This window comes from Salmo salar, chromosome ssa21 (genome assembly GCF_905237065.1).
Source record: "Salmo salar chromosome ssa21, Ssal_v3.1, whole genome shotgun sequence".
Classification (NCBI taxonomy): domain Eukaryota; kingdom Metazoa; phylum Chordata; class Actinopteri; order Salmoniformes; family Salmonidae; genus Salmo; species Salmo salar.
The window spans coordinates 33,255,271-33,279,989 of NC_059462.1; the positions used below are offsets into that span (position 1 = coordinate 33,255,271).

The window sequence follows — 24,719 nt, forward strand, 5'->3', positions numbered from 1 at the left end:
GTCCTGCCCCCTACAGTCTATACTCACACACTGACATAGATCCACTCTGTCCTGCCCCATACAGTCTATACTCACACACTGACATAGATCCACTCTGTCCTGCCCTCTACAGTCTGTACTCACACACTGAGACAGATCCACTCTGTCCTGCCCCCATACAGTCTAAACTCACACACTGAGACAGATCCACTGTCCTGCCCCATACAGTCTATACTCACACACTGAGACAGATCCACTCTGTCCTGCCCCCTACAGTCTATACTCACACACTGAGACAGATCCACTCTGTCCTGCCCCATACAGTCTATACTCACACACTGAGACAGATCCACTCTGTCCTGCCCCCTACAGTCTGTACTCACACACTGAGACAGATCCACTCTGTCCTGCCCCATACAGTCTATACTCACACACTGAGACAGATCCACTCTGTCCTGCCCCCTACAGTCTATACTCACACACTGAGACAGATCCACTCTGTCCTGCCCCATACAGTCTATACTCACACACTGAGACAGATCCACTCTGTCCTGCCCTCTACAGTCTATACTCACACACTAGACAGATCCACTCTGTCCTGCCTTCTACAGTCTATACTCACACACTGAGACAGATCCACTCTGTCCTGCCCCATACAGTCTATACTCACACACTGAGACAGATCCACTCTGTCCTGCCCCATACAGTCTATACTCACACACTGAGACAGATCCACTCTGTCCTGCCCCATACAGTCTATACTCACACACTGAGACAGATCCACTCTGTCCTGCCCTCTACAGTCTATACACACACTGAGACAGATCCACTCTGTCCTGCCCCAAGCAGTCTATACTTACACACTGAGACTGATCCACTCTGTCCTGCCCCATACAGTCTATACTCACGCACTGAGACAGATCCACTCTGTACTGCTCCATACAGTCTATAGTCACGCACTGAGACAGATCCACTCTGTCCTGCCCCATACAGTCTATACTCACACACTGAGACAGATCCACTCTGTCCTGCCCTCTACAGTCTATACTCACACACTGAGACAGTTCCACTCTGTCCTGCCCTCTACAGTCTATACTCACACACTGAGACAGATCCACTCTGTCCTGCCCCATACAGTCTATACTCACACACTGAGACAGATCCCCTCTGTCCTGCCCTTTACAGTCTATACTCACACACTGAGACAGATCCACTCTGTCCTGCCCCATACAGTCTATACTCACACACTAGACAGATCCACTCTGTCCTGCCTTCTACAGTCTATACTCACACACTGAGACAGATCCACTCTGTCCTGCCCCATACAGTCTATACTCACACACTGAGACAGATCCACTCTGTCCTGCCCTCTACAGTCTATACACACACTGAGACAGATCCACTCTGTCCTGCCCCATACAGTCTATACTTACACACTGAGACTGATCCACTCTGTCCTGCCCCATACAGTCTATACTCACACACTGAGACAGATCCACTCTGTCCTGCCCTCTACAGTCTATACTCACACACTGAGACAGATCCACTCTGTCCTGCCCCATACAGTCTATACTCACACACTGAGACAGATCCACTCTGTCCTGCCCCCTACAGTCTATACTCACACACTGAGACAGATCCACTCTGTCCTGCCCCATAGAGTCTATACTCACACACTGAGATAGATCCACTATTTCCTGCCCTCTACAGTCTATACACACACTGAGACAGATCCACTCTGTCCTGCCCCATACAGTCTATACTTACACACTGAGACTGATCCACTCTGTCCTGCCCCATACAGTCTATACTCACACACTGAGACAGATCCACTCTGTCCTGCCCTCTACAGTCTATACTCACACACTGAGACAGATCCACTCTGTCCTGCCCCATACAGTCTATACTCACACACTGAGACAGATCCACTCTGTCCTGCCCTCTACAGTCTATACACACACTGAGACAGATCCACTCTGTCCTGCCCCATACAGTCTATACTTACACACTGAGACTGATCCACTCTGTCCTGCCCCATACAGTCTATACTCACACACTGAGACAGATCCACTCTGTCCTGCCCTCTACAGTCTATACTCACACACTGAGACAGATCCACTCTGTCCTGCCCCATACAGTCTATACTCACACACTGAGACAGATCCACTCTGTCCTGCCCTCTACAGTCTATACTCACACACTGAGACAGATCCACTCTGTCCTGCCCTCTACAGTCTATACTCACACACTGAGACAGATCCACTCTGTCCTGCCCCATACAGTCTATACTCACACACTGAGACAGATCCACTCTGTCCTGCCCTCTACAGTCTATACTCACACACTGAGACAGATCCACTCTGTCCTGCCCCATACAGTCTATACTCACACACTGAGACAGATCCACTCTGTCCTGCCCCCCTACAGTCTATACTCACACACTGAGACAGATCCACTCTGTCCTGCCCCATACAGTCTATACTCACACACTGAGACAGATCCACTCTGTCCTGCCCTCTACAGTCTATACTCACACACTAGACAGATCCACTCTGTCCTGCCTTCTACAGTCTATACTCACACACTGAGACAGATCCACTCTGTCCTGCCCCATACAGTCTATACTCACACACTGAGACAGATCCACTCTGTCCTGCCCTCTACAGTCTATACACACACTGAGACAGATCCACTCTGTCCTGCCCCATACAGTCTATACTTACACACTGAGACTGATCCACTCTGTCCTGCCCCATACAGTCTATACTCACGCACTGAGACAGATCCACTCTGTCCTGCTCCATACAGTCTATACTCACACACTGAGACAGATCCACTCTGTCCTGCCCCATACAGTCTATACTCACACACTGAGACAGATCCACTCTGTCCTGCCTTCTTCAGTCTATACTCACACACTGAGACAGATCCACTCTGTCCTGCCCTCTACAGTCTATACTCACACACTGAGACAGTTCCACTCTGTCCTGCCTTCTACAGTCTATACTTACACACTGAGACTGATCCACTCTGTCCTGCCCCATACAGTCTATACTCACACACTGAGACAGAGCCACTCTGTCCTGCCCTCTACAGTCTATACTCACACACTGAGACAGATCCACTCTGTCCTGCCCCATACAGTCTATACTCACACACTGAGACAGATCCACTCTGTCCTGCCCTCTACAGTCTATACTCACACACTGAGACAGATCCACTCTGTCCTGCCCCATACAGTCTATACTCACACACTGAGACAGATCCACTCTGTCCTGCCCCCTACAGTCTATACTCACACACTGAGACAGATCCACTCTGTCCTGCCCCATAGAGTCTATACTCACACACTGAGATAGATCCACTATTTCCTGCCCTCTACAGTCTATACACACACTGAGACAGATCCACTCTGTCCTGCCCCATACAGTCTATACTTACACACTGAGACTGATCCACTCTGTCCTGCCCCATACAGTCTATACTCACACACTGAGACAGATCCACTCTGTCCTGCCCTCTACAGTCTATACTCACACACTGAGACAGATCCACTCTGTCCTGCCCCATACAGTCTATACTCACACACTGAGACAGATCCACTCTGTCCTGCCCTCTACAGTCTATACACACACTGAGACAGATCCACTCTGTCCTGCCCCATACAGTCTATACTTACACACTGAGACTGATCCACTCTGTCCTGCCCCATACAGTCTATACTCACACACTGAGACAGATCCACTCTGTCCTGCCCTCTACAGTCTATACTCACACACTGAGACAGATCCACTCTGTCCTGCCCCATACAGTCTATACTCACACACTGAGACAGATCCACTCTGTCCTGCCCTCTACAGTCTATACTCACACACTGAGACAGATCCACTCTGTCCTGCCCTCTACAGTCTATACTCACACACTGAGACAGATCCACTCTGTCCTGCCCCATACAGTCTATACTCACACACTGAGACAGATCCACTCTGTCCTGCCCTCTACAGTCTATACTCACACACTGAGACAGATCCACTCTGTCCTGCCCCATACAGTCTATACTCACACACTGAGACAGATCCACTCTGTCCTGCCCCCTACAGTCTATACTCACACACTGAGACAGATCCACTCTGTCCTGCCCCATACAGTCTATACTCACACACTGAGACAGATCCACTCTGTCCTGCCCTCTACAGTCTATACTCACACACTGAGACAGATCCACTCTGTCCTGCCCTCTACAGTCTATACTCACACACTGAGACAGATCCACTCTGTCCTGCCCCATACAGTCTATACTCACACACTGAGACAGATCCACTCTGTCCTGCCCTCTACAGTCTATACTCACACACTGAGACAGATCCACTCTGTCCTGCCCTCTACAGTCTATACTCACACACTGAGACAGATCCACTCTGTCCTGCCCCATACAGTCTATACTCACACACTGAGACAGATCCACTCTGTCCTGCCCTCTACAGTCTATACTCACACACTGAGACAGATCCACTCTGTCCTGCCCCATACAGTCTATACTCACACACTGAGACAGATCCACTCTGTCCTGCCCCCTACAGTCTATACTCACACACTGAGACAGATCCACTCTGTCCTGCCCCATACAGTCTATACTCACACACTGAGACAGATCCACTCTGTCCTGCCCTCTACAGTCTATACTCACACACTAGACAGATCCACTCTGTCCTGCCTTCTACAGTCTATACTCACACACTGAGACAGATCCACTCTGTCCTGCCCCATACAGTCTATACTCACACACTGAGACAGATCCACTCTGTCCTGCCCTCTACAGTCTATACACACACTGAGACAGATCCACTCTGTCCTGCCCCATACAGTCTATACTTACACACTGAGACTGATCCACTCTGTCCTGCCCCATACAGTCTATACTCATACACTGAGACAGATCCACTCTGTCCTGCCTCCATACAGTCTATACTCACACACTGAGACAGATCCACTCTGTCCTGCCCCATACAGTCTATACTCACACACTGAGACAGATCCACTCTGTCCTGCCTTCTTCAGTCTATACTCACACACTGAGACAGATCCACTCTGTCCTGCCCTCTACAGTCTATACTCACACACTGAGACAGTTCCACTCTGTCCTGCCTTCTACAGTCTATACTTACACACTGAGACTGATCCACTCTGTCCTGCCCCATACAGTCTATACTCACACACTGAGACAGATCCACTCTGTCCTGCCCTCTACAGTCTATACTCACACACTGAGACAGATCCACTCTGTCCTGCCCCATACAGTCTATACTCACACACTGAGACAGATCCACTCTGTCCTGCCCTCTACAGTCTATACTCACACACTGAGACAGATCCACTCTGTCCTGCCCCATACAGTCTATACTCACACACTGAGACTGATCCACTCTGTCCTGCCCCATACAGTCTATACTCACACACTGAGACAGATCCACTCTGTCCTGCCCTCTACAGTCTATACTCACACACTGAGACAGATCCACTCTGTCCTGCCCCATACAGTCTATACTCACACACTGAGACAGATCCACTCTGTCCTGCCCTCTACAGTCTATACTCACACACTGAGACAGATCCACTCTGTCCTGCCCCATACAGTCTATACTCACACACTGAGACAGATCCACTCTGTCCTGCCCTCTACAGTCTATACTCACACACTGAGACAGATCCACTCTGTCCTGCCCCATACAGTCTATACTCACACACTGAGACAGATCCACTCTGTCCTGCCCTCTACAGTCTATACTCACACACTGAGACAGATCCACTCTGTCCTGCCCCATACAGTCTATACTCACACACTGAGACAGATCCACTCTGTCCTGCCCCCTACAGTCTATACTCACACACTGAGACAGATCCACTCTGTCCTGCCCCCATACAGTCTATACTCACACACTGAGACAGATCCACTCTGTCCTGCCCTCTACAGTCTATACTCACACACTGAGACAGATCCACTCTGTCCTGCCTTCTACAGTCTATACTCACACACTGAGACAGATCCACTCTGTCCTGCCCCATACAGTCTATACTCACACACTGAGACAGATCCACTCTGTCCTGCCCACTACAGTCTATACTCACACACTGAGACAGATCCACTCTGTCCTGCCCCATACAGTCTATACTTACACACTGAGACTGATCCACTCTGTCCTGCCCCCTACAGTCTATACTCACACACTGAGACAGATCCACTCTGTCCTGCCCTCTACAGTCTATACTCACACACTGAGACAGATCCACTCTGTCCTGCCCCATACAGTCTATACTCACACACTGAGACAGATCCACTCTGTCCTGCCCCCTACAGTCTATACTCACACACTGAGACAGATCCACTCTGTCCTGCCCCATACAGTCTATACTCACACACTGAGACAGATCCACTATTTCCTGCCCTCTACAGTCTATACTCACACACTGAGACAGATCCACTCTGTCCTGCCCCATACAGTCTATACTCACACACTGAGACAGATCCACTCTGTCCTGCCCCCTACAGTCTATACTCACACACTGAGACAGATCCACTCTGTCCTGCCCCCTACAGTCTATACTCACACACTGAGACAGATCCACTCTGTCCTGCCCCATACAGTCTATACTCACACACTGAGACAGATCCACTCTGTCCTGCCCCCTACAGTCTATACTCACACACTGAGACAGATCCACTCTGTCCTGCCCCCTACACTCTATACTCACACACTGAGACTGATCCACTCTGTCCTGCCCCATACAGTCTATACTCACACACTGAGACAGATCCACTCTGTCCTGCCCCCTACAGTCTATACTCACACACTGAGACAGATCCACTCTGTCCTGCCCCATACAGTCTATACTCACACACTGAGACAGATCCACTCTGTCCTGCCCTCTACAGTCTATACTCACACACTGAGACAGATCCACTCTGTCCTGCCCTCTACAGTCTATACTCACACACTGAGACAGATCCACTCTGTCCTGCCCCATACAGTCTATACTCACACACTGAGACAGATCCACTCTGTCCTGCCCTCTACAGTCTATACTCACACACTGAGACAGATCCACTCTGTCCTGCCCCATACAGTCTATACTTACACACTGAGACTGATCCACTCTGTCCTGCCCCATACAGTCTATACTCACACACTGAGACAGATCCACTCTGTCCTGCCCTCTACAGTCTATACTCACACACTGAGACAGATCCACTCTGTCCTGCCCCATACAGTCTATACTCACACACTGAGACAGATCCACTCTGTCCTGCCCCCCTACAGTCTATACTCACACACTGAGACAGATCCACTCTGTCCTGCCCCATAGAGTCTATACTCACACACTGAGATAGATCCACTATTTCCTGCCCTCTACAGTCTATACACACACTGAGACAGATCCACTCTGTCCTGCCCCATACAGTCTATACTTACACACTGAGACTGATCCACTCTGTCCTGCCCCATACAGTCTATACTCACACACTGAGACAGATCCACTCTGTCCTGCCCTCTACAGTCTATACTCACACACTGAGACAGATCCACTCTGTCCTGCCCCATACAGTCTATACTCACACACTGAGACAGATCCACTCTGTCCTGCCCTCTACAGTCTATACACACACTGAGACAGATCCACTCTGTCCTGCCCCATACACTCTATACTTACACACTGAGACTGATCCACTCTGTCCTGCCCCATACAGTCTATACTCACACACTGAGACAGATCCACTCTGTCCTGCCCTCTACAGTCTATACTCACACACTGAGACAGATCCACTCTGTCCTGCCCCATACAGTCTATACTCACACACTGAGACAGATCCACTCTGTCCTGCCCTCTACAGTCTATACTCACACACTGAGACAGATCCACTCTGTCCTGCCCTCTACAGTCTATACTCACACACTGAGACAGATCCACTCTGTCCTGCCCCATACAGTCTATACTCACACACTGAGACAGATCCACTCTGTCCTGCCCTCTACAGTCTATACTCACACACTGAGACAGATCCACTCTGTCCTGCCCCATACAGTCTATACTCACACACTGAGACAGATCCACTCTGTCCTGCCCCCCTACAGTCTATACTCACACACTGAGACAGATCCACTCTGTCCTGCCCCATACAGTCTATACTCACACACTGAGACAGATCCACTCTGTCCTGCCCTCTACAGTCTATACTCACACACTAGACAGATCCACTCTGTCCTGCCTTCTACAGTCTATACTCACACACTGAGACAGATCCACTCTGTCCTGCCCCATACAGTCTATACTCACACACTGAGACAGATCCACTCTGTCCTGCCCTCTACAGTCTATACACACACTGAGACAGATCCACTCTGTCCTGCCCCATACAGTCTATACTTACACACTGAGACTGATCCACTCTGTCCTGCCCCATACAGTCTATACTCATGCACTGAGACAGATCCACTCTGTACTGCTCCATACAGTCTATACTCACACACTGAGACAGATCCACTCTGTCCTGCCCCATACAGTCTATACTCACACACTGAGACAGATCCACTCTGTCCTGCCTTCTTCAGTCTATACTCACACACTGAGACAGATCCACTCTGTCCTGCCCTCTACAGTCTATACTCACACACTGAGACAGTTCCACTCTGTCCTGCCTTCTACAGTCTATACTTACACACTGAGACTGATCCACTCTGTCCTGCCCCATACAGTCTATACTCACACACTGAGACAGATCCACTCTGTCCTGCCCTCTACAGTCTATACTCACACACTGAGACAGATCCACTCTGTCCTGCCCCATACAGTCTATACTCACACACTGAGACAGATCCACTCTGTCCTGCCCTCTACAGTCTATACACACACTGAGACAGATCCACTCTGTCCTGCCCCATACAGTCTATACTTACACACTGAGACTGATCCACTCTGTCCTGCCCCATACAGTCTATACTCACACACTGAGACAGATCCACTCTGTCCTGCCCTCTACAGTCTATACTCACACACTGAGACAGATCCACTCTGTCCTGCCCTCTACAGTCTATACTCACACACTGAGACAGATCCACTCTGTCCTGCCCCATACAGTCTATACTCACACACTGAGACAGATCCACTCTGTCCTGCCCTCTACAGTCTATACTCACACACTGAGACAGATCCACTCTGTCCTGCCCCATACAGTCTATACTCACACACTGAGACAGATCCACTCTGTCCTGCCCTCTACAGTCTATACTCACACACTGAGACAGATCCACTCTGTCCTGCCCCATACAGTCTCTACTCACACACTGAGACAGATCCACTCTGTCCTGCCCCCTACAGTCTATACTGACACACTGAGACAGATCCACTCTGTCCTGCCCCATACAGTCTATACTCACACACTGAGACAGATCCACTCTGTCCTGCCCCATACAGTCTATACTCACACACTGAGACAGATCCACTCTGTCCTGCCCTCTACAGTCTTTACTCACACACTGAGACTGATCCACTCTGTCCTGCCCCATACAGTCTATACTCACACACTGAGACAGATCCACTCTGTCCTGCCCTCTACAGTCTATACTCACACACTGAGACAGATCCACTCTGTCCTGCCCCATACAGTCTATACTCACACACTGAGACAGATCCACTCTGTCCTGCCCTCTACAGTCTATACACACACTGAGACAGATCCACTCTGTCCTGCCCCATACAGTCTATACTTACACACTGAGACTGATCCACTCTGTCCTGCCCCATACAGTCTATACTCACACACTGAGACAGATCCACTCTGTCCTGCCCTCTACAGTCTATACTCACACACTGAGACAGATCCACTCTGTCCTGCCCTCTACAGTCTATACTCACACACTGAGACAGATCCACTCTGTCCTGCCCCATACAGTCTATACTCACACACTGAGACAGATCCACTCTGTCCTGCCCTCTACAGTCTATACTCACACACTGAGACAGATCCACTCTGTCCTGCCCCATACAGTCTATACTCACACACTGAGACAGATCCACTCTGTCCTGCCCTCTACAGTCTATACTCACACACTGAGACAGATCCACTCTGTCCTGCCCCATACAGTCTCTACTCACACACTGAGACAGATCCACTCTGTCCTGCCCCCTACAGTCTATACTGACACACTGAGACAGATCCACTCTGTCCTGCCCCATACAGTCTATACTCACACACTGAGACAGATCCACTCTGTCCTGCCCCATACAGTCTATACTCACACACTGAGACAGATCCACTCTGTCCTGCCCTCTACAGTCTTTACTCACACACTGAGACAGATCCACTCTGTCCTGCCCCATACAGTCTATACTCACACACTTTGACAGATCCACTCTGTCCTGCCCCATACAGTCTATACTCACACGTGCATGTATGAACGCACACGCGCACTATTCTCTCCAAGGAATCCTCTCCAACAAAGGAGTGTGTTGAGCGGAGGTGATATTGATGTAATGCAGCAGAAAGCGTCCCCTGAGTTCAACATGGTGACAATGTGTGTGTGGACTGAGAGGATCTGCTCTCTCTGTGTTGTGACTGTGACTGTGAGACTGAGCATCCGTCTGTGAGGGAGCGTGAGTAGTGTTGTTGCTGGGTAGATTCAGTGTGTGGGGGTTATCTGACTAGCAAGAACAGACTACAAGATTTACTCTCATCCTGTCAGATATGAGCTGCATTACAAACGTTGTTCTCTCCTCCTCTTTCACTAAGTACATAGATTCTCCCCAGAGTGTGGGGTGTGTGTGATCTTTTTTGTCTGGTTTGAAGTTCTGCCAACAGGAGAAGGCGTGCTCTGAGAGCCAGCAGTGTGTAGTAAAGCAGTCTAAAGCAATTCAATTCATGGATCTGGATCTCATCCTTCCCTCTCCTCTCGTCTCCTTTCGTCTCTTTTCCTCTCTTATCCTCTCGTCTCCTTTCCTCTCATCTCCTCCCCACTTTAGCTAAATGAAACAGCCAAACAGTTGATGGAGATTGACAAGCCGACATCCAATCCCGTCCCTGGCCCCAGCTTTGACCCGTCTCCCGGCCTCCCATTGGGTCCCTGCTCCCCTGGCCCCTCCCCTGACCCATCCTCTGCAGGAAGCGGCGATGGTGCCCTCCAGAGGCAAGAGGAGGAGAGAAGAGGAGGAGAGGGGAAGAAAAACGCTAAGAAGCGCCACTCGTTTACAGCTCTGAGTGTGACACAGCGGACAGCCCAGCTCAACAACAGACACAGCATGGAGATCTCCCACCCTGTCCTCATCAGCTCCTCTGACCCCAGGGCTGCTGCACGGATACAGGACTCTCCCCCCGGTCCCGCCCCCTCCTCAGTAGGAGTTCTGGTTCCTCCCAGAATGGCTTCAGTCACCTCAGAACTGCTGGCTCAAGCCAAGGTCCAACTACCACTCAACATGTAAGTTTACTCATCACACAGGCATGGTTCACTAACTGGTAAATCTATAGGTAAATGAGTTGACTAGCAAGGCTGTCTGTTTTCTCTGAGCTGCTGTCCTGTCTATGAGGTGAAACAGAAGCTGAGTGGAATATAAAGATTCTGTTGCATCTACTACCATATCTTCCTGGACGTGCGTGCACGCACACAAACACACACTATCCAGAGCGGGTTGTCCCGCTAATGAGGTCGGACACTTCCATCTCTGACCGGCAACCTGCCCTGTTGCTATGGGAAAACATCCCCTAGTTACCATAGTAACCCAGAGGCAGTGCATGGAGACCTGCTTACTCTCCCCTCCTACTATTCTTCAGACATACACTACCAGTCAAAAGTTTGGACACACCTACTCATTCAAGGATTTTTCTTTATTTTTACTATTTTCTACATCGTAAAATAATAGTGAAGACATCAAAACTATGAAATAACACATATGGAATCATGTAATAACCAAAAAAGTGTAAAACAAATCAAAATATATTTTATTTTTGAGATTCTTCAAAGTAGCCACCCTTTGCATTGTTGACAGCTTTGCACACTCTTGGCATTCTCTCAACCAACCATGAAATGTGTTTCCATGGTTGAGCAGCTGCACACAAGCCTAAGATCACCATGCGCAATGCCAAGCGTCAGTGTAAAGCCTGCCACCATTGGACTCTGGAGCAGTGAAAACACGTTCTCTGAAGTGATGAATCACACGTCACCATCTGGCAGTCCGACGGACGAATCTGGGTTTGGCGGTTGCCAGGAGAACGCTACCTGCCCAAGTGCATAATGCCAACTGTAAAGTGTGGTGGAGGAGGAATAATGGTCTGGGGCTGTTTTTCATGGTTCGGGCTAGGACCCTTAGTTCCAGTGAAGGGAAAACTTAACGCTACAGCATACAATGACATTCTAGATGATTCTGTGCTTCCAACTTTGTGGCAACAGTTTGGGCAAAGCCCTTTCCTGTTTCAGCATGACAATGCCCCATGCACAAAGTGAGGTCCATACAGAAGTGGTTTGTCAAGATCGGTGTGGAAGATCTTGACTGGCCTGCACAGAGCCCTGACCTCAACCCCATTGAACACCTTTGGGATGAATTGGAACACCGACTGTGAGCCAGGCCCAATTGCCCAAAATCAGTGCCTAACCTCACTAATGCTATTGTGGCTGAATGGAAGCAAGTCCCTGCAGCAATGTTCCAACATCTAGTGGAAACCCTTCCCAGAAGATTGGAGGCTGTTATAGCAGCAAAGGGGGGACCAACTCGATATTAATGGCCATGATTTTGGAATGAGATGTTCGACGAGCAGGTGTTCACATACTTTTGGTCATATAGTGTATATTCAGACATAAATTCAGACATGTACATTCAGATATCAAACATATATTCAGTCGTACCCTCCAACAGTATTTGGACAGTGAATCTCCCCAAAATATTGTTCTTTATTCCAGCAAACTGGATATGAGATCAAATAATGCACATGAGACATGCACAGAATCTCACCTTTTATGTGGTTGTATTTTATTACATAGTTGTTTGTCCATATTAAAATAATACCAGTCATTTGTTCAGTCATATGATCCTAAATGACGTCTCTGTGTATCCCAGCTACCTGGCCCTGTATGCGTATAAGTCCCAGAAGGCAGATGAGTTGGAGCTGAGGAAAGGAGAGATGTACCGCGTCACAGAGAAGTGTCAGGACGGGTGGTTTAAAGGAACCTCTCTACGTACCGCTGCTTCAGGAGTCTTCCCTGGAAACTACGTCACACCCGTGTCCAGGTGAGACACACACACACTCACACACATTTTCTCACGCAAATACTCTCTTTCTCCCTCTCACACACACCCTTTCAAACACATAACTCTGTTTGCGTGACAGGCGGACGATAAGCAGCATGTTGATGGTAGTGTAATAGGGGATATCAATAGTATCTTGGTCACTAGTCTAACAGGACTGGAAGCATTGAATCTCTCCTCTCTTACTTGCTCTCCCCCTCTCCCAAACCCTTCTCCCACTCGTGCTCTCTCTCTTTCTCACTCTCTCTGCAGAGCTCCGTTTGCGGTGGGTGGTTCTCAGAGCTCCTGTCTCTCGGGGCAGGACGTTGGAGGGGTGGGACAGGGGAGTAAGGCAGCCTCCCCCTCCTCCGCCGGCCCCTCCTCTCGTCCCTCCCCTCCTCCCTCTTCCCCCCAGTCTGCCGCTGCTCAGCTGAAGAACTGCCTTCGCTTTGGACAACAAACAGTTAACCAGACCCGCTCTGCCATGCAACTGGGTGAGTACACAGAGATTATTCAGGTTCTAGATCTGTCATTTCCTACATTTGATCCAGCTCTTATATCTGGCCTCTCTCTCCCTCCTTGCCTCCCTCCTTCCTTCCCTCTCTCTGTGATGGTATTTAAAGTTTCTCCTGGGAGCCTCTCTCTTTGTCTCTGTCTTACACACACACACACACACACACACACACACACACACACACCTGTTATCCATTACAAAATAAAGTATGACCATAGGTAGACTATGGTAGTTTGGTCACATGTGTCATGTATTCCTCTCTATTGGCAGTCAGATGTCGTATTGGGGCGGCAGGTAGCCTAGCGATTAGGCCGTTGGGGCAGTAACCCAAAGGTCGCTGGTTTGAATACCTGAGCTGACAAGGTGAAAAATCGGAAGGCACTTAACCCTAATTTTCTCCAGGGGCGCCGTACTACTATGGCTAACCCTGCAAAATAACACATTTCACTGCACCTATCTGGTGTGACAATAAAATATATATTTATATATAATATGATGACAGCACAAACAGGAAGCAGATGGTGTCTTGTAACAGTAAGATGACTACAGTGTGCTGTGTAATATAGTATGTAACAGTGTGTAATGTGTGTGTTCAGTCCACAGCCCGCCCTCCAGCAGCCCAGAGCATCCCACACCCACTGTCTCTCCTCTCCGACCTCAGAAATCCTCCCCGTCGCGCTCCGCTGGCCAATCTGCTCGCCCAATGTCCATGGTGTCCCCCGGCCCTTCCCCCCTCTCCTCCCCTGCTTCGCGCCCTCTCTCCGGCCTCTCTTCGCCCCTCATCCCACTTTCCTCCCCTCTCTCCTGCCTCACCCCTCCCAACGCCAGTGCTGCCCTACTCAACGGAGAATCAACCAATCCCTTCCAACCATCCTCGCCTGGCCCCTCCCACAGCAACGCCCCAAAACCAGAGAAGGTGAGTCTCCTAGGGTGTTCCTTCTCCTAGGGTGTTGCTTCTCATCTCTTCTCTCTCTCCTTGCTCTCTCTCTTACCATCTCTCTCTCTCTCTCTCTCTCTCTCTCTCACCTCACCACTACCTCCCTTTATCTAAACTCACAGCAGAGTCTGGTTCCCACATCACACTGCCTTAAAATCCCTCAACATGATGCCATAGTCAGGAGGATATAGTCAGGGAATATTAAAAGCATAGCTAGGGGAAGTGGTGTTGAGGGGAAGTGGCTTGCACCTGGACATGGTGCAGAATCCTCCAACGCCAGACAGACAGACTATCAGTGTGACAGGGCTGTCTCTGCGTGTTGTTCTTCGTCTTGATGGGTGTATTAAAGCTGGGTCCATGGTGACAGTGATGGATGGTAGAGTTGTCTGAGAGAGAGGAGCCTATCTGCTCTGGTGTTGACTGGCTTCACAGACACTAGATGAGACAGTTGGTGACAATAGGACAAATAGACTAGGGAAGGACCATGATAAACAGTCATTGACTATGAGCTGTGATGGATTAACTATAGTATTTAGTCTCATAGCATTTAACCTCCTAGCTTTCCTAACCATTAATTCCCCACATGCATTGGCTTATTATGAGTTGGAGTTTGCTGTCTGATTAAGTTACAGGTTTGTGGTGTGTGTGTGTGTGTGTGTGTGTGTGTGTGTGTGTGTGTGTGTGTGTGTGTGTGTGTGTGTGTGTGTGTGTGTGTGTGTGTGTGTGTGTGTGTGTGTGTGTTATGAGGCCTGCTGTGCTGTCAGACAGATGCTTCCATGCTGATTATGCGCTGATAATTGGCTCTGACTCACATCTCAACCCCAAAGATGCACACACACACACACACACACACACACACACACACACACACACACACACACACACACACACACACACTGAGACTAAAGTTCCCCCTGACACATCGAGACTAAACTATCTGCTGTATATGTGCTGCCCTCTAGTGGATGGTTAGAGAACTACACTCAGATCTCAAAAAGATACTGTACTGGCCAACTGGAGGTGTCATTGTTACATCAGGACGATACTGCTGGTTAACTGTCTCTGAGACCAGGAGGGATACTGCCAGAAATATAAAACTGTAAATCTATAGAAGAGACTGCAAATGTTTTCATCCCCATTCTCTTCTCTGTCTTGTTATCTGTGTCCACAGAAGGAGAAGAAAGGAGGTCTGCTAAAGCTTCTCTCTGGAGCCGCGGCCAAGAAAAAGGCATCTCATTCTCCCCCGTCCTCCCCCCCAACCCTCCCCCTGTCAGGTGCCGTCCTCCCACATCACACCCGCTCTGGCTCCTGTCCAATGGATGCCCAGGGGCGTGCCGGGTCTTGTCCAATCGAGAGTGAGATGGCGGGGGCAATGGGGTTAGAGCTGCTGAACAGAAAGTCAGGATCCCTCGATCTCAACTTCCCCCGGTCGCCACCGATGACCCGCCCCGGGAACGCACTGCTAGCTCTCCGGCCTGAACCCAAACCACTGTCCAGAGAGAGGTAAACACACACCCTGTCCAGAGAGAGGTAAACACACACCCTGTCCAGAGAGAGGTAAACACACACCCTGTCCAGAGAGAGGTAAACACACACCCTGTCCAGAGAGAGGTAAACACACACCCTGTCCAGAGAGAGGTAAACACACACCCTGTCCAGAGAGAGGTAAACACACACCCTGTCCAGAGAGAGGTAAACACACACCCTGTCCAGAGAGAGGTAAACACACACCCTGTCCAGAGAGAGGTAAACACACCCTGTCCAGAGAGAGGTAAACACACACCCTGTCCAGAGAGGGGTAAACACACCCTGTCCAGAGAGAGGTAAACACACACCCTGTCCAGAGAGAGGTAAACACACACCCTGTCCAGAGAGAGGTAAACACACACCCTGTCCAGAGAGAGGTAAACACACACCCTGTCCAGAGAGGTAAACACACACCCTGTCCAGAGAGGTAAACACACACCCTGTCCAGAGAGGTAAACACACACTGTAACTACTCACATAGCCGCGGGAAGTAGGGGTGCTGAGGGTGCTGCACCACTCCCTGACAAATCAGAATAAAAATATATATAAATAAATATGCTTTTTCACAAAAGCAGTGCACTGGGCCTTTACTAGTCCAGTATTAACGGACCGATATAGCCGTCTGTAGTGAAAAAACGGTTTCATTCTGCACCGCCCCCGTCCCCCCGTCAGCGGAGAAAATGCAGCAACCTACTTCCCGCGGCTATGGTTACACACTCATACACACACCCTCAAACATCCACCGTAGCTGTATGCTACGACTCTACGCCACTGCAGCACCAGGAATAACTGATCATCATTCTTCTCCTATCCCCATCGGTGTGTGTCAGAGCTAATAGTGCCCTCTTTTTTCTCTGAGAGCAACCGCGTCACACAGATGCACGCACGCACGCACGCACACACACACACACACACACACACACACACACACACACACACACACACACACACACACACACACACACACACACACACACACACACACACACACACACAAACAAACATTAAAACACACACTGCTTCGACCTCATGTTTCAAGCACGTATAAATCTGTGTGAAGCATTTATATACAAGACTGCTGAATGATGATGACCTGAGTAGCAGCATACAGTGCCTTGCGAAAGTATTCGGCCCCCTTGAACTTTTCGACCTTTTGCCACATTTCAGGCTTCAAACATAAAGATATAAAACTGTAATTTTTTGTGAAGAATCAACAACAAGTGGGACACAATTATGAAGTGGAACGAAATTTATTGGATATTTAAAACTTTTTTAACAAATAAAAAACTGAAAAATTGGCCGTGCAAAATTATTCAGCCCCTTTACTTTCAGTGCAGCAAACTCTCTCCAGAAGTTCAGTGAGGATCTCTGAATGATCCAATGTTGACCTAAATGACTAATGATGATAAATAGAATCCACCTGTGTGTAATCAAGTCTCCGTATAAATGCACCTGCTCTGTGATAGTCTCAGAGGTCCGTTTAAAGCGCAGAGAGCATCATGAAGAACAAGGAACATACCAGGCAGGTCCGAGATACTGTTGTGGAGAAGTTTAAAGCCGGATTTGGATACAAAAAGATTTCCCAAGCTTTAAACATCCCAAGGAGCACTGTGCAAGCGATAATATTGAAATGGAAGGAGTATCAGACCACTGCAAATCTACGAAGACCCGGCCGTCCCTCTAAACTTTCAGCTCATACAAGGAGAAGACTGATCAGAGATGCAGCCAAGAGGCCCATGATCACTCTGGATGAACTGCAGAGATCTACAGCTGAGGTGGGAGACTCTGTCCATAGGACAACAATCAGTCGTATACTGCACAAATCTGGCCTTTATGGAAGAGTGGCAAGAAGAAAGCCATTTCTTAAAGATATCCATAAAAAGTGTCATTTAAAGTTTGCCACTAGCCACCTGGGAGACACACCAAACATGTGGAAGAAGGTGCTCTGGTCAGAAGAAACCAAAATCGAACTTTTCGGCAACAATGCAAAACGTTATGTTTGGCGTAAAAGCAACACAGCTCATCACCCTGAACACACCATCCCCACTGTCAAACATGGTGGTGGCAGCATCATGGTTTGGGCCTGCTTTTCTTCAGCAGGGGCAGGGAAGATGGTTAAAATTGATGGGAAGATGGATGGAGCCAAATACAGGACCATTCTGGAAGAAAACCTGATGGAGTCTGCAAAAGACCTGAGACTGGGACGGAGATTTGTCTTCCAACAAGACAATGATCCAAAACATAAAGCAAAATCTACAATGGAATGGTTCACAAATAAACATATCCAGGTGTTAGAATGGCCGAGTCAAAGTCCAGACCTGAATCCAATCGAGAATCTGTGGAAAGAACTGAAAACTGCTGTTCACAAACGCTCTCCATCCAACCTCACTGAGCTCGAGCTGTTTTGCAAGGAGGAATGGGAAGAAATGTCAGTCTCTCGATGTGCAAAACTGATAGAGACATACCCCAAGCGACTTACAGCTGTAATCGCAGCAAAAGGTGGCGCACAAAGTATTAACTTAAGGGGGCTGAATAATTTTGCACGCCCAATTTTTCAGTTTTTTATTTGTTAAAAAAGTTTGAAATATCCAATAAATTTCGTTCCGCTTCATGATTTTGTCCCACTTGTTGTTGATTCTTCACAAAAAAATTACAGTTTTATATCTTTATGTTTGAAGCCTGAAATGTGGCAAAAGGTCGAAAAGTTCAAGGGGGCCGAATACTTTCGCAAGGCACTGTATATCACTTCCCCGTGTGTGTGTGTGTGTGTGTGTGTGCATGTGTTCGCATATGAGTTACAATGCATCCCCACTGGTCAAAAACTGGTTGAATCAACTTTGTTTCCACGTCATTTCAACTAAAAATGTTTACGTGATGACATTGAATCAATGTGGAAAACTGATTGGATTTTCAAAAAGTCATCAATTTTCTATTTTTTCCACCCAACTTTCAAGGATGGGCATAAATTACAATTTCTAAATACAACTACAAAATACCCTAAAGATCACTGTATCCAAATAAAATATTATATACTTTTGCATAGTATAGTATTTAATTATAATACATGTATTTTGTATTTTAAAATACATTTTCAAGTAGCCGGCCGAACAGCAACAACATTCACAGCAATGGTTACAGAATCGTTTTACTTGCTATGACTGTGATATGTCGTTGTTTATCTACCTTAGTTGAATTGCCACTCTGGATAAGAGCATCCTGCTAAATGGCCAAAATGTAAATGTACAGTATATGTGAACATGAACAACTGCAAGCGCACTGGGTATTGTCATTGGCCTTCTTTCGTGGGCGGAGCTCATTAGAGTAATACTCAGCATCCTTTGCAATTGTTAATTTTTACATACACATTTATATGTAAACTCAGCAAAAAAAGACATGTCCCTTTTTCAGGACCCTGTCTTTCAAAGATAATTTGTAAAAATCCAAATAACTTCCCCAAAAGAAAGATGCCCAGGGTCTCTGCTCATCTACGTGAACGTGCCTTAGGCATGCTGCAAGGAGGCATGAGGACTGCAGATGTGGCCAGGGCATTAAATTGCATTGTCTGTACTGTGAGACGCCTAAGATAGAGCTACAGGGAGACAGGACGGACAGCTGATCGTCCTCGCAGTGGCAAACCACGTGTAACAACACCTGCACAGGATCGGTACATCCGAACATCACACCTGCGGGACAGGTACAGGATGGCAACAGCAACTGCCGAGTTACACCAGGAACGCACAATCCCTCCATCAGTGCTCAGACTGTCCGCAATAGGCTGAGAGAGGCTGGACTGAGGGCTTGTAGGCCTGTTGTAAGGCAGGTCCTCACCAGACATCACCAGCAACAACGTCACCTATGGGCACAAACCCACCGTTGCTGGACCAGACAGGGCTGGCAAAAAGTGCTCTTCACTGACGAGTCGCGGTTTTGTCTCACCAGGGGTGATGGTCGGATTTGCGTTTATCCTCGAAGGAATGAGCGTTACACCGAAGCCTGTACTCTGGAGCGGGATCGATTTGGAGGTGGAGGATGCGTCATGGTCTGGGGCGGTGTGTCACAGCATCATCGGACTGAGCTTGTTGTCATTGCAGGCAATCTCAACGCTGTGTGTTACAGGGAAGACATCCTTCTCCCTCATGTGGTACCCTTCCTGCAGGCTCACCCTGACATGACCCTCCAGCATGACAATGCCACCAGCCATACTGCTCGTTCTGTGCATGATTTCCTGCAAGACAGGAATGTCAGTGTTCTGCCACGGCCAGCAAAGAGCCAGGATCTCAATCCCATTGTGCACATCTGGGACCTGTTGGATCGGAGGGTGAGGGCTAGGGCCATTCCCCCCAGAAATGTCCGGGAACTTGCAGATGCCTTGGTGGAAGAGTGGAGTAACATTTCACAGCAAGAACTGGCAAATCTGGTGCAGTCCATGAGGAGGAGATGCACTGCAGTACTTAATGCAGCTGGTGGCCACACCAGATACTGACTGTTATTTTTGATTTTGACCCCCCCTTTGTTCAGGGACACATTATTCAATTTCTGTTAGTCACATGTCTGTGGAACTTGTTCAGTTTATGTCTCAGTTGTTGAATCTTGTTATGTTCATACAAATATTTACACATGTTAAGTTTGCTGAAAATAAATGCAGTTGACAGTGAGAGGACGTTTCTTTTTTGCCGAGTTTAGTTAATTTAGCAGATGCTCTAATCACACCATGGTGCCATCAGACTTCTGATACCAATATAGGGTGAAAGTATTTTTTAAAGTATTTTGTAAATACAAATGACATCTTTTTGAAAGATCTTGTTACAAAAGTGTAGTTCACCCCAGCATAATACAGTGTAGTTTACCCCAGCGTAATACAAATGACTAAATACTCAGAAGTAATTGAAATACATATTTCAAAAACATGTAACAGAAATACTGCCCATCTCTGCCAACCTTTAACCTAAATCCAATGTCATGGTGAAATGTTTTGTTGATTTTTCATTGAATTCATATTAGTTGACAACTCAACCAAATTGGTTGAGGTTGAACTGACGTCTGTGCACAGTGGGTCATTATCCGTAACCCTCCCTCCCTAGGTATCGTGTGGTGGTGCCCTACCCCCCTCAGAGCGAGGCGGAGATCGAGCTGAGACAGGGAGACGTGGTGTTTGTTCATAAGAAGAGAGAAGATGGCTGGTACAAAGGCACTCTGCAGAGGACTGGACGTACTGGCCTCTTCCCTGGCAGCTTCGTAGAGATCTTCTGAACAGGACCGCTACACACACACACACACACACACACACACACACACACACACACACACACACACACACACACACACACACACGCAGGGATGGGCAAAAATTACAAAATACAATTACAAAAGATTAATGTATCAAAATGAACTACAAAATACTTGTATTTTATAATAATTTGGGGGGCACCTATATGTGTCCTATTACACACAAGTGTGTAATGGAAATGTTTTTTGGGGGCATATCCCAACTCCCCCGAGACACCCGTAGGGAGTGGGGTCACGGCCAGGGTCGCCATTGTATAGCGCCCCTGGAGCAATTAGGGTTAAGTGACTTGTTGAAGGGCACAGCAACTGATTTTTTTTCACCTTGTCGCCTCCGGTATTCAAACCAGCAACCTTTTGATCACTGGCCTAATGCTCTAACCTCGAGGCTACCTGCCGCCCCAAATGCATATCATTAAAATACATGTATTTTGTATTTAATTAAAATACATGTATTTTGTAATTTAAATACATAAATACATTTGCAAACTCAGTGACGGTTACATAAACTTTTAATTTGCTATGACTGATGTTGATTATCTACCTTAGTTGAATGTACTGACAGTAAGTCACTCTGGATAAGTGTCTGCTAAATGACCAAAATGCTGTATATATGTGAAAATGAACACACCAAAACGAACTGCAAAGCACACTAGGTATTATTATTGGCCTTGTTTCAGGGTCATGTCTAGATGGGATATATCTTAACCTAATTTTCTTAACCTGCTACGTTAATTCTATTAAACCTGCTATGAAAAGTATATTTTGACAAAAGCTGTATCCTTTCTAGACTAAACCTTGTTTCAGGGCAGAGCTCATTAGAATAATACTCCATTATTACATACACGTTTATATTTAGTTCATTTAGCAGACGCTCTTATCACACCATAGTGCCATCAGACTTTTGATACCAATGCAGGGTGAAAGGGGGATGGTGAACCGCTATAAACAAATAGTATAGAAAAGTATTTTGTATTTTGAAATACAAATTACAGCTCTCGAAAGTATCTTATTACAAAATACTGTACATTGGAGTGTAGTCCAGCCCAGTGTAATACAATTTACAAAATACTGCCCATCTCTGCACACACGGCTACCCCAGCTCCAACCAGCCTCATAGGAGCGGGGGCCTTTATCAACACAGGACAGCTATGGCAGAGGTCCTTTATCAACCTCATCAATGACTAGTGATGTTGACATCATCAGGAGGCGCCAGCAACTATTGAAGGCACAATGAGCGGCACACTGTATTTTTCTATTGCTTCAGTGTGTATTTGTTTTAAACATCAGTGTCCGTATGAATGTGTGGTATGGTTAGAGACAGGCCGTACTGGTTACAGAAGCACCTAAAGACCCTAGCTAACCTGATACCTGTTCTTTCTGGTCGGTGTGTGTGTGTATGCGTGTCTGTATGCATGCGTGTGTGTGCGTGCATGTGTGCGAGTAAGAGAGACCAGTAGTTGGTAATACCAGTCATGGGAAAGAAAGCACATCAACAGTCCTAAATGGTCTTCATTTTAACATACCCCACTTCTGGCAAGCTACTTCAAACCTCCTCTTTCATTGGCTAAGCACACAACAGTACTCCTCTTTCATTGGTTAAGCACACAATGGTGGTCCTCTCTAATTGGCTAAGTACACAGTTCCTCTCTCATTTACTAAGCACACAACAACTGTACCCCAACAGAAGTAGGATCAACTGGTTTAGAAGAGTAAAGAAGTCTACAGGTTAGGAAGACAGAGTGAAGCACACAGAGTTGGGAAGGCCAGAACAAGTCGGTTACAACACATACAGATGGGATCAGGCTACATCCATACAGCACACTGTCTCAGCCTAAAGCATATGTGTGTGTGTGTGTGTGTGTGTGTGTGTGTGTGTGTGTGTGTGTGTGTGTGTGTGTGTGTGTGTGTGTGTGTGTGTGTGTGTGTGTGTGTGTGTGTGTGTGTGTGTGTGTGTGTGTGTGTGATAGAGACCATCTGGCTCTGATTGGAGTAGCAGATGCAGGGGAGTCTGGGTAATCCTTGAGTTGGGTGACAGACAGATGAGAACACCCAGAGATTCAGATGAGATTAGAACCTTTCCATCAGCCACGACACACACAACCACACACAGTCATTGATGTGAAAGGAGTGGATAGGTCCCAGTCTTTCCGCTCTTCCTCAGAGAGAGAGAGTGTATCAGTTAAACATGTTGATGTTGTTGCTGTGGATAAGCTTTTCGGTCCAGGCCAGACACAACCCTTAGCTCCAGATGAGCCAGCTGTATCCCTGAACCCAAAAGGCCAGTCTTTTTGTCTGTGTCTACTGTGTGTCTGTGGAGCTAATGCACAAGTCCTCCATGTTGGAGATAGAGCACTTCCACATGACCCAGACACCACACAGTGTCCATCTTGCTATTCCTGCTCCCCAGTTCCCATAAATCAGTGTGTTCAGGTGGACTGTGTTTCTGGTTTGTCTGGACTGTCTGGTGTGAGTACTGTACCACTGACAAGACTTTACAGACTTTACAAGGGGTTTGTTACGCATAGAATCTCATGCTGTCTAACTATGAGAGACGTTTTACATTACTGTAACAGAAAATAAGAGATATATATAAATATATATATTGTGCAGATTATTTATATTTCGTGGGTGCCAGTCGCCCTGCACTCGAGACCAGCGTTCTACCATGTGATCATTAAACATTGTCTCGTATTGATGACCTTGTGGTTTGGTTGGTTTTTCATGTCAAGTGCATTTTCCCAATAAATGCCTTTGTTTTAAACCAACCTGTGTCACCTTTGCCTGATGACAAACCCTTTATATAGCCATACTGCCTCCCACCTCCACTCCATCACTTCACTCTCTCTCCTCTTCTTTCCTCTCTTTGTCCCAGTGGAGGTGTGTGACAGCGAGGCTGTCATGAATAATCACCTTACATTTGCATTTAGATTGAAGCTGAGGCCTGGCATGCCAACAAACACTTTATGTAGGCGGAGAGGTGTGTGTGACACTGTGTGTCATCACAGGGTAGAGAGACTCACGCCTGCCCGTGTGTGTGTGTGTCTGTGTGTCTGTGTGTGTGTGTGTGTGAGGAAGACACTGTGCTGTAAGGTCACTGATCACCATTTTAGTCAACACTACTCTGATGCCAACAGCACTACAGCATGCCAGATTCTGTATTGGTGTGTTTCTCCTCAGGATACAGTGAAAGTCACCCCACCCCAGATTCCC

At 47.6% G+C, this 24,719-nt stretch overlaps 1 protein-coding gene across 1 annotated transcript in view; it reads left to right on the top strand.

The window, feature by feature from the left end:
- The window catches only part of LOC106582226 (E3 ubiquitin-protein ligase SH3RF3), a 92,622-nt gene extending 68,348 nt beyond the window's left edge, over positions 1 to 24,274 (top strand). Inside the window, exons 4-9 of the mRNA XM_014165087.2 lie at positions 10,993 to 11,444; positions 13,078 to 13,248; positions 13,519 to 13,739; positions 14,356 to 14,675; positions 15,868 to 16,199; positions 21,305 to 24,274. Of these exons, the coding sequence (XP_014020562.1) occupies positions 10,993 to 11,444; positions 13,078 to 13,248; positions 13,519 to 13,739; positions 14,356 to 14,675; positions 15,868 to 16,199; positions 21,305 to 21,473 (1,665 nt within the window). The 3' untranslated portion in view covers positions 21,474 to 24,274. The remainder of the gene's footprint in view (positions 1 to 10,992; positions 11,445 to 13,077; positions 13,249 to 13,518; positions 13,740 to 14,355; positions 14,676 to 15,867; positions 16,200 to 21,304) is intronic.
- The last annotated feature ends 445 nt before the right edge of the window (positions 24,275 to 24,719 follow it).